The sequence below is a fragment of the Zingiber officinale genome, chromosome 3A (assembly GCF_018446385.1).
Source record: "Zingiber officinale cultivar Zhangliang chromosome 3A, Zo_v1.1, whole genome shotgun sequence".
In the NCBI taxonomy this organism is placed as follows: Eukaryota; Viridiplantae; Streptophyta; class Magnoliopsida; order Zingiberales; family Zingiberaceae; genus Zingiber; species Zingiber officinale.
The window spans coordinates 152,052,113-152,064,286 of record NC_055990.1 but is presented as its reverse complement, the minus strand read 5'-3'; the positions used below and the strand labels follow the sequence as shown (position 1 = coordinate 152,064,286).

General features: G+C 34.2%; 1 protein-coding gene across 1 annotated transcript; it reads left to right on the top strand.

Annotated features, from left to right (window-relative positions):
• The first annotated feature begins 456 nt into the window (after positions 1-456).
• On the top strand, positions 457-6,041 carry LOC122050780 (indole-3-acetaldehyde oxidase-like). The gene is made up of 5 exons (XM_042611657.1): positions 457-474; positions 4,419-5,384; positions 5,607-5,699; positions 5,789-5,887; positions 5,979-6,041. Exons 1-5 carry the CDS (start codon positions 457-459, stop codon positions 6,039-6,041), a joined length of 1,239 nt encoding a protein of 412 aa, XP_042467591.1.
• Positions 6,042-12,174: the final 6,133 nt, after the last annotated feature.

The window sequence follows — 12,174 nt, the reverse complement described above, 5'->3', positions numbered from 1 at the left end:
AAGCAGGGGCTGCTGAACACTACCTTCTACCACCATTTCCAAAGAACATTAAGCATCGTGGCCTTGATGATTCAAGCTGCAAATCAATTTTTAAGTTTAATTATGAAGATCTCATCGTAATCGGCTTCTTTGGATCTTAATATTCTCGTTCAGCCCATCAAGTGTACACATCCTATGTTTCAATTTGTACACATTATGATTTCATTGACTCATGCCCATCAAGTGTTTGATTAAATGTCTCTTCCATTATATAGATTTTAGTTGATACATTTTCTTTAGTTTAATTCCATGTAATGCTTGTTAGTTTAGTGATTTATGTTCCTATGATGTTTGTTCTTTATTTGAAACTTAGTTTACTTATAAAAATACATCATATAGGACCATCCAGAATTGAATTAGTGGAGATTTTTCTAAATATTTGTATCAAGGGTCTACACTCTAGTACCATAAGAGCTAATGGACTACTTGATACCGGTAAAATAATTATGGATTTTGTTTCCATAGTTAATATGCGGTTAAATATACTTAGTGATGTTAAATGCAGCATTTTTTTTATCAATTAATATTGAGAGTGAAATTTTAACACGGATTTCTCTGATTGCTATTGCAAATGCATAACATCCATTTTTAACTTATAAAATTTTAAAGGAAATTTGTTTGATTATACATAATTGAATGAAAGTCCTATGCTTCTTTGGTAGTATGTATTGAAGTTGGTTAGCTGTATGATATTAGAGAAAAGGCATTTTTAATCCACGATATAATTCTATGATTATTTATACCTCTGGCCTGTTCATCAAGTCCTTGAGAATCTCAGGTGTTCTGATATCACTAGCAATTAATACATAAATATTTTCATTAATTAGAATATCTTTTAAGGTAGATGCAGATTAGATGAGCCGATTTAATCGATATCGGTTGATAAGTAATGGTTCTATTTTTTTAGGATGAAATCCGATGGGATTAGATATTGGTAGCCTAGCCAGGTGAAGATCTGATGATTGTTGAATCAAATTTTTGTAGCAAATTAAAATTGCAATTAAGGTTAATTAATCTATATCAATGCAATTTTGGTTGCTGCATAGGAATCAATGCAATTTTGGCCCTTCATACATTGGATCGTAATCGGTATAATCCTATGTATTTGCCTAGTTAATTTCCATTGGAATCTTAGTGTTATTGAACCTTACAAGGATGCTATTTACTTGTTGGATTCCCTAAGTTGCCGCATTCGCGATGATGATTCAAAATACGTAATGGAAATGTGAGTTCAGATTTCTTTTAGTAAATATTTATTATAATAAAAATCTTATTTAACAAATATTCTTAACGTATGAAGGGCCTTAAAATTGTTTAATTCAACCAAGGGAAGGAAAGGTAGGAAAAATGTTAAGTGGGAAGTAGTTAAGGTATGTGTACTTTTGTTTAACATATATTGTAATGTGTATAATTTTCATTAACAATTTGACTCTAATTACTATATATAGGCTCCTCAATCTCCTCTCCTGCAAAATAATGTGGTTTTTTTGTAATGCGATTTATGAGAGAAATTATTGAAGAAGTTGAGACTATTGAGAGAGATTCGCTGCAATCAATAGTAACATTATTTAGCTTATCTCAAATTATTTGACATAAACTATTTAAAATTGCAAAGTGATCAGTGTTGATTATTTTTTCCATTAACATAAATTGTGTATGCTCACAGTTCACAAAAATAGGGTACTCTCGTGAACAAATTGATGAGGTTCGGTCCAAGTTGGCGGAGTGCATACAAGATCATATTTATGAATAGGTATGGAATGATAGTTGCCATAATTCTATTTAGATTTAAGTTCATGGAATGGTGGTTTTTTTTGGTGGAATCATAGTTAATGCCAATTTTTTTGATGCAGTGCATAGTTACCAGATCGACCTTGAGCAGTTGACCCCAAAGAAAAGTTGTCACTGAAGTTTAAAAACTTGTGAAAATTTTTAGTGAATGATGATGTTTTGTGAATGATGATGTTTTGGAAAAATTGTCACTTAGGTGAAAGGATGTTTTCTGGATTAATATGCAAGTACAAAGCAATGTATTATATGTTATTCTGTAAAGTTCATCAGTGTAAATTATCTAGTTTCTTTATCTAGCTTTTGTTCCACTATTGGGTTTGTTTTTCTAATAATTACTCGTGCAGCAAAATCTTGAGCAAGAAGCTGTAGATCTTATAATCAGGTAAAGTAGAAAAAGTTAACTACTTCATTATGCTTTCATCTTAGTATTTGTATATTTGATTTGTCTTCTTTGAACCAGCTTCAAGTCAAAAAGCCAGATCCTCTAGATAGCTGTTAAAAATAAGGTATTATTTGGTTTGTCAGTGATCTTAATATTTGGTAATATTTGGTCTTTGATGCTCACGACAGAGTTCCAACGCTGCATGATTACCTTGTTCAAGCAGATTGCTCACTGCCTCAGTAGCTCGCATTTTCAGGTTTGTTTCATCATTGATATTCCTTCTTTTTAGTGTTCTATATTAAAAGGAAATACTAACTGTCGATGAGATTGTTATCCTCTTGCTTGAACATGAACCAAAGTATATAAATTTGACCTTTTGATCTGAAAGTATAAAAAAAAGTTAATTGGATACTAGTTTTTTATTTTTTTTTTTGCAGTTGCATTTGTTGTATTTTCATATGTTTCTCAGTGAACTTCTAAACAATTCTTTTTTCATTAATTTATTAAGGCTTATTATAAGTTTCAGTTTGATGGTGCAAATTGTTTTCTTTTGTAATCCATCTGTTTCTTCTTTGGTTTAGGAAAGTTGAAGTGAATCCCTTGATAGCTGTTTCATAGGTTTGTTCCATTATTTTCCAATACGTACTGGAATCACTATCAATAGCCCTCAAGGACTGTTTACAACCTTGCAATCAAATTAATTGGACTTATAATCTAATGTATGGTCATCTGGAGCATGAATATTGGAGGATTCATGAATGACTCTTCGGATGATGAATGTATGTCATTTAATATTGGTTCATGTATTTATTTAGATACATCTTGAGTATTCCTATAAATACCCTATGTATTTAACAATTCAAAGATGAAGAAAATCAGAAGTAGTTGAACACTAACACTTGGACGCCAACATTTTTGAGTTGGCGCCTAGATTTGACCATCTAACAGACACGGCTAAAGGATCAACTTCTATGAACACCCTTAATAACTTATACAGATATTTGTGAACAATTAGGTTGGTGGCTATCATTTATCCTCCCTTTTTGTTGTTTTTTCCATGTACCCAATGCAGCTTTCATTTCAAAGGTTCCAAGCTGATGAACAAGGATGGGTGGACACAATCAAGTCAGTGCGATTTGGAGGAGCTGTCAGGATTAGTACCATGGATTGGCTTGGGCAATCTCAATATTTGTGTCAAACTGTCTTCTGGCCTTCCCTATCATCTACAATATCTGAGGTATACTATGCACATTTACCGTGAATTTTCCTTATTGAGCTTGGGCTAGTGACGGTTACGAATGTATTTTATTTCAAGAACCGTATAAGCAAGTGTTCGTGCATCTAGTTTTATAACAATGCACTTCGTATCTTTGATCTAAAAAGCTTCTGAAACAAGTCATCTTCTCAAAGCATGCCCTGGTCAACATGCTAGTCACCTACTAGAGTCATTTCCTCGATGGCACGGATGAATACCTGAAATCCATCCTCTACTCCACCATTCTTTGCCACTCCTCAAGCCGAAACAACTGCAAAGGTAGAGTCAACATCAAGTATTACATTGTGCCTGGCTACAAGAAGACCGGGGCCGCAAAATCCAATAAAGACAGGTCAAACATCAATATATAAACACACTTACGGTATGAAGTGCATAATAAGTGTAGAATACAGATTACAGAACTCTTTGCATAGCACATAAACTAGCATCATTATAGGGGATCCCTTAGAAAAATATTAATGGTAGGAACTTGTTTCATGATGTTCTTAATATTTATTTTTGCTACCAATGTTTGGATTTCTTAACCAGTTCCTTAGTTAACTTTCTCTATTATTGAAACAAAGTTGAGTTATGGAATTCTTACATGAAATAAAAAATATCAAACTTGGCAGTATGTAATGAAGTTATGCTCAATAAAAGAATTAGTTTATATTGGTTTGGTAAATCATGTTAAAATTTTTAAAGAAGTCATCCCTTATTGCAGTTACTTGTGATTTTTCTTGTTGATAGATGTAATTTATATTTTTAGCCCATTGTACATCCAGTCAAAATGTCTCAAAATCTCAAAATCGTTCAATCATATCATTTTGCTACATTTTAGACAAAATAATAATGTGTGATGTCATTCTCTATCTCTCCCTCTCTGGCTTTGGAATGTTTATGATTTAGCTAATAAACCGTTAGACTATGGTTTTTCCCTGATGCTCACAGATTGCAACAGCATGTGCTCTCACAGCCTTTAAGTTGCGTCATCCAATAAAGATGTACCTTGATCGTAGCACGGATATGGTAATGGTAGGAGGAAGGCATCCAATGAAAATAACCTATTCTGTGGGTTTTAAATCCGATGGAAAGATTACGGCCTTGTACTTGAATTTGTTGGTAAATGCAGGCATATCAGAGGATTATAGTCCACTTATTTCACATGCCATTATAACTTGTCTAAAAAAATACAACTGGGGTGCTCTCGCTTTTGATATTAAACTATGCAAGACGAATCTTACAAGTAAATCATCGATGCGAGCACCAGGGCAGGTACAGGGATCTTACATTGCTGAAGCTATTATTGAGCGTGTAGCATCTTTCCTGTCCTTGGATGTCGATGTTGTGAGAAAAAGAAATTTGCATACATATGAAAGCCTGAAGTTTTTTTATGGAAGTAGCAGTGGAGAAGCTCCGGAATATACTTTACCTGCTATAGTTGATGAGTTGTTTACATCTGCAAGCTACTTCAATCGTCTTGAAATGGTATTGCATTTCAATAGTTGCAACAAATGGAAAAAACGAGGGATTTCTTGGGTACCAATTGTATATGAAGTGGAACCAATGCCAACACCAGGGAAAGTATCCATTCTAAATGATGGTTCAATTGTTGTTGAAGTCGGAGGAATTGAAATAGGCCAGGGACTGTGGACAAAGGTGAAGCAAATGGCTGCATTCGGTCTTGAACAGCTATGGGATGAAGAGAAAAAATATCTTTTGGATAGGGTTAGAATCATTCAAGCAGATACTCTGAGTTTGGTTCAGGGAGGTTTAACTGCTGGAAGCACCAAATCTGAAGCAAGCTGCGAAGCAGTTCGTCTAGCATGCTCTATTCTAGTCAGCAGATTAAAGCCTCTTAAGCAAAGTTTGGAAGAGCAAATGGGATCAATTTCATGGGACACCCTTATTACCCAGGTGTGTAATTACGTCATTAATCAAATGTACTACTGTTTATTTATTGGCAAGAAGCTAAGCTTATTTCTGTAGTCTGTATGTGTTAGCTAGCTTATGCAAGTGAAGGACAGGATAGCTTATATGCATTCACTTTTAGGGATTTCCTGGGCTTTTTTATATTTTGGAAATCAAAGCAGTTACTTCCTTTCATCCATTATGAACTAGTTACCTTACAATATACAGGCAAATTTGCAATATGTGAACTTATCAGCGAGTACATTTTGGGTTGCTGACGATACTTCATCATATCTAAATTATGGGGCTGCTATAAGCGAGGTAACCTCCTTTGTAGATCATTCATATGATTGGCTTGTAATCACATTGCTAGTCTGTTTTCTTGATTTTGAAAATTGTGTGCATTCTAGGTAGAAATTGATGTTCTCACTGGAGCTACTACGATATTGAGAGCAGACCTTACATATGACTGCGGACAGAGCTTGAGTCCTGCCGTGGATCTAGGACAGGTTTTTTTTTTTTCATCTGTCCTATTGATTTTATAATCCTAAATCACAATCAGCCGTATGTTCATATACTTATATCTGAGTGTTTCTGCAGGTTGAAGGGTCTTTTGTTCAAGGAATTGGATTTTTTGTCCTATTGATTTTGTTCAATATATAAAGAAAACTTGTCAGTTACGATATAAACACACTTACGGTATGAATTACATGTATATATAACATTGACATATTATTTAGTATGAGATTTACATGTATGAAAGTTTTCATACAAAATTTCTTGATTGCCTACAACCCCAGGTGTGCTGATGACAAGTTGAAGAAGATGGCTCTAAGAGTGATAGCTGAAAGCCTTTCAGAAGAAGAGATTGCTGGACTTAAAGAAGCAATTCCATGCGATGGACACCAACAACAGCGGTTAGTCAATGATGAGGTTTTGTAAAACTTGTGTGTTTGAAAAATTATTGTCATGAAGTTAAGGATAACTTGTATGATACAAATTTAATTTGTGGATCAATATGTATACATTTTGTTTGTATAATATAAAGTTTTATTTATTTGTTAAATAGTCTTATTATAAAAATGATTGTGGTTGTGGATATTCAATTATATGTAAATTTTGAGTATTTTTTATAATTTTTGCTATTTAATTAAGAAAAACACTATTTTTTATAAATTTAAAAAGACAACGTTTTTAAGTAATAAAAGACAACGCTTAAAAAACAATGTCTTTGAGACCAACCACAACGCTTTTAAAGCGTTGTCTTTGATATGTGCATTTTTACAACAACATCTTTAACAACGCTTTTTAAGAACGAATAGACAACGCTTAAAAAGCGTTGTCTTTGTGACCAACCACAACGCTTTTAAAGCGTTGTCTTTGATATGTGCATTTTTACAACAACATCTATAACAACGCTTTTTAAGAACGAAAAGACAACGCTTAAAAAGCGTTGTCTTTGTGACCAACCACAACGCTTTTAAAGCGTTGTCTTTGATATGACTTTCTACAACACCATCTACAACATCACTTTTTAAGTACATACGACAACGCCAAAAAAGCGTTGTTGTTTAGCTTTTTTCTTGTAGTGGTTCTTTTCGGTTAACCTAAAGTTATTTTAGGAAATTAAATATTAGCTTTCCATAAAAGGTTTTGTCTAGTCGGTGGTGGTTGCTCCCATATCCAAGAAGGCCATGTGCCTCGCCACGTCAGTACTGGGAACCAATTATGGAAATTAATATTTAATGGAATTAATAACTTAAGGTGATTTGGGTCGAACGTGTTAAGTTCCGCAGGAGATCCAAGTCAAAACCTAAAAGAACAAATAGATTAAGTTTTGGATCAAACGTGTTAAGTTCCGCAGGCAATCCAAAATTTAATTTAAAAGAACACATGGTAGTTAGGAAAAGGTTCAGACCTTTGTACAAAATTTTTGTACAGTGGAACCTCTAGGTTTTCCGAGTAGCAACCAACAATTGGTATCAGAGCTAGGGTTTTGCCTCTGTATATTTGGTATTAGTTTAATTATGCACATGTCATACATAATTTAGGCAGGATAATAGTAGGATGTGCTAACTTTGTGGATGCAGGATCCAACTATTATGACTTATAGTTATTATGTGTGTGATTGGACCCTTGGACATGTCAAGGGCATTTTTATTGTGTGTGCATGATTGTATTATAAAATACAGCAGGAGTTGTATTTATTTTTATTAGGATTTTATTTTTGATCTAGTTACATGTACATTCCTTTTATGGAATATAGGATCGATGGATGTAAATTTTATTTTATGTTCGATCTAGTTTACATGTACATTCCTTCGAGGAATATAGGATCAAAATGTAAAATTCTATTTATGTCGCGGATCGAATCTTGCAAAGCGTGGAACCTTCTAAGGACCAGAGGCGCAGCGGAACTAGGAGCAAGATGGATGTGACAGCTAGACCCGGTGGCAGTGGCCAAATATGGCAGCAGCTTGGGATGACAACACACGGAGGACAACAAGAGATAAAAGCCATAATAGTTGAAAATTAGATTTTCTATTTATTGCTTTTATATTGTGTTGTGTGTGCATGTTAGTTTACATATTTAGTAGACTAGCATAGTTAAAATTCCTCATTTATAAATAACTAAGTGGGAGAGGGATTTTTAAGTAAATCCCATGGTCTCCATTACTGGTTTGTAAGTGATGCAAACAAGCTTGCGCGTTGGCTCTGAGTGCCTTCCTCCATAACGGATGAGCTTGTTTGTGGATCACTAGAACAGACTTCCATTTTTGGATGACTATAGAAAGTTAATTAAGAGCGTGTGATCTTCCCTAACGGAAGGGGCATAATCTTATTAATGGACTTAGTGTCAAGTAATGGTATACACTTAGACACATCTAATAGTATTCTGCCCATCGGAGTCACTGCTATTATTTGTGTGACCAAATGATACCAACTATTAATTTTATTTGTCAAAAAGTTAGGTTGACAAGATAATAAAATTAATGGGTTAAAACCCTCCTTTTACAAATGTTGAATTTGTATACGTCCACACTAACGTGGCATGCAAAATTCACGGTGTTTTGAGGTGTTGGTGAATTTAAATAATATTGTTTGAGGAATCAATATTTTTTTTAATTCAAAAGTTTTTGACCAAATATTTGATCAAAGACAGATCAACTATTAATTTTATTCGTCATAAAGTAAAGATGACGAGATAATAAAATTAATGAATAAAATCTCCTCTTCGATTTTGTATACGTCCACACTATCGTGGCATACAAAATTCATGGGGATTTTTAAGGAGTTGATCTTGACCAAATATTTTTGTGATTCTTAGGATTTAAATATTTGTCAATCCCCTAGTAGTCATACTATAGAAAAGGCTTAGTAGTCCAAATTGTAATGATTGGAATAGGACTTGGACATTAAGGTAGACTGTCTTCTTAGAGCTAAGAACAACATAGGTGTATTTAATTCATTAGTTGAAACATGTTTAGTGGTGTTATCTACCAGAACCTGGAGTGTAGATACAGATGCCATTAATCATGTCCGCAATTCATTGCAGGGTTCCAGGAAACCCGACAACTAAATGAAAATTAAAACACCGTCCACATGGGCACTATTATAAAAATGGTAGCTGTTGCAGTGGGAGATGTTTATCTTTTGATAAGAATAAAACATGGATTTTTGAGTAATTGTCTTTACGCACCAAGTTTAGAAAGAACTAGTTTTCAGTTTCTAAACTATTCAAAGAACTTGATATTCTGCCTCTTTTAATAACAAAGTTGTTATTAAAAAAAAGAGGGAAGTTATCTGTTCTGGTACGTTGGTTGGCAATTTATAAATCCAATAACTCTCACGATGCAACAAATGGAAATTAGTAACACATCTTCTAACTTTAAGAGAAAGTAACCTTCGGAAATAAACCAATTATATCTTTGGCATTTAAGGCTAGGTTATATTAACTTGAGTAGGATTCATTGGTAGCTGATGAACTTTTGGGTTTATTAGTAGTGGAAATCTTTCCAACCTGCGAGTCTTACTTGGAAGGAAAAATAACCAAGAAGCTTTTAAGTCTAAGGGGTATAGAGTCAAAGATATGTTGAAATTGGTTCATTCTGATTTGTGTGATCCTATCCAGACAAGAGGTAGTATTGAATATTTCGTCTATTTTATAGACAACTATTCAAGATACAAATAAATTTACTTAATGTACCGCAAGACTAAGTACTTTGATTAGTTCAAAAAAGTACTAGGCTGATGTGGAGAAACGACAAAGTAAAAAGACACTATGGTGAGATCATAGTGGCAAGTACCTCTTGGGAGAATTTAGGAGTCACTTATCAGAAGTAGGGATTCAATCCAAACTAACTGCACCTGGTACACCTCTACAGAATGGTGTAGTAGAAAGAAGGTATATGACTCTTATAAGTAGATTGATGATGAGTTATTTTATCAAAATCATTTTAAGGATATACTCTGGAAACGGGAGTGAATATAGTACCTTCTAAAGTCAGAACTCTCTATTCATATAGAATTGTTGAATAGGCGTAAGCCTATTTCGAAGCATATTCGGATTCGGGTAGTCCAGCACATATGCAGAAGAGAGACAATGATAAGTTGGACAGGAATTCACTTGTTTGTGGGTTATCCTAGTGAAATGAAAGTAGGTTTATAGTCTTAAAAATCAGAAGGTCATTGTTAGCATCAATGACCGATTTTTAAAAAAGGACTATGTAATAAACCATGTGCCCATAAGAAAATTTGTTCTTAAGGAAATAATAAAAGACATGTCTAATCTAGTACCAACTGTACAAGATGAGATACCACAAGGAAACTGCAACACGTATCACAAATGATACACAATTACAGAAAGTGCCTTGTCGTAGTGGGAGAGTTGTTAGGCAACCTAAAAAGATTCATGTTTTGGGAGAATTTTTTGGACTCGATCCCAGGAGGACATGAACCTGATCTCTGGACATATGACGAAGCACTCCAAGATAAAGATGCAATATCTTGGCAAAGAGTAATGAATAACAGAATTAGAATATATGTATTCTAATAAAATCTGGAAGCTTGTAGAACCACCAAATGGTGTAAAAGCCTTTGGGTGTAAAAAGGTCTATAATAGGAAAAGAGGGATAGAAAGGAAGGTAGTAACTTTCAAAGCAAGGCTTGATGAAAAAGGAAACTTTTTCACTGGTAGCCATGCTTAAGTCTATCCGGATTCTTTTATCTATTTGGCAAGTGGATGTCAAGACAGTATTCCTTAATGGATGTCTTGATGAAAGCATCCATATAAAGCAACCAGAAGGGTTCATTGCAAAGGGCTAAGAGCATCTTGTGTACAAGCTCAATCAGTCTATGGACTGATACAAAGCTTCAAGGTCTTGGAACATCCTATTTATCAAAGTAATCCAGACCTTTGGATTCATTAGTAACTGGATAAGTCTTGTGTATACAAAAGGTGTGATGGAAGCGTGGTGGTATTTCTTGTACTATACGTAGATAACATTTTTGGTAGTTGGAAACAATATCAAAATGTTGTCAGAAGTAAGGGTATGGTTGTCCAAACAATTTGATATAAAGGACTTGGGAGAATGTATATATTCTTGAGATCAAAGTAATAAGGGATCGCAAGAAAAGAATATTTTACTTATTCCAAGCTTCATACATCGGAAAAATCCTTGCTCATTTTAAGCATGCAAAACTCCAAGAAAGGTTTCTTACTTTTTTAGGATGGAGTAACTTTATCTAAAGATATGTCTCTGTAGACATCAAAGGAGATAAAGGAAATAAAGGCAGTTCTTTATGCTTCGGCTGTTGGAAGCCTAATGTATGCTATGCACGAGATCAGAAATCTGTTTTGCCAAGGGCATAGTTAGCAGATATCAAAGTAACCCTGGACAAGGACATTAGACTGCAGTAAAGCATATATTAGTACCTTAGAGGCACTAGAGATTATATGCTAGCTTACAAGGCAGTTAATTTGGTCCCTGTGGGTTGAACGGATTTTGATTTCCAATAGGGATAATAATAAGTCAACCTCGGGGTTTTGTGTTTACTTTAGGAGGTAAAGTCATAACTATGGAAGAGTGATAAGCATAGGTGTTTTTCTGGACTCCACCATAGAAGCTTAGTATATGGCAAGCCTCTGAGGTAGCCATAAAAGCTGAATGACTCTATAACCTCAAGATAGACTTAGATATGATTTCTGGTTTGTCCAAAGATTGTTACAATTTATTGTAATAATATTGGTGCAGTAGCAAACTCGAAGAAACCATAAGTCTATAAGGCAAGTAAACACAATAGAGCGCAAGTACCACCCAATACGAGAAATCGTATAAACGAGGAGAAGTTGTTGCTGCCTAGATTGCATCAAGTGATGACCTATAGATCCTTTCACTAAGGTCCTTAAGGCAAGATCTTTTGATGGGCATGTTGAAGGGTTGGGAATCAGATGTATGGCAGCAGATATGGCAGCTTAGTCTTTTAGTATAAGTGGGAGATTGTTAGAGTGTATACTAAAAGCCTAGCTTTTGTTATAAACATTTATCTAGAAATAAGAATCACATTGGTCAAATGTCTACATTTATGATAAATGTAGTTGCTCAATTAATTTATATTATAGATAACATGGTGTGTGGTGTCACATACAGAAGATCATGTTATTGATTCCTTATAAATTATAAACAGTAGCTCATGACCAAGATGGAAAGGAACAAACCATTGGAAGGTCGTAGTGTAATTAGGTATTAGTTTATCTTAACTATATAATTACACTAGTACACTTAGAGTGTATTGA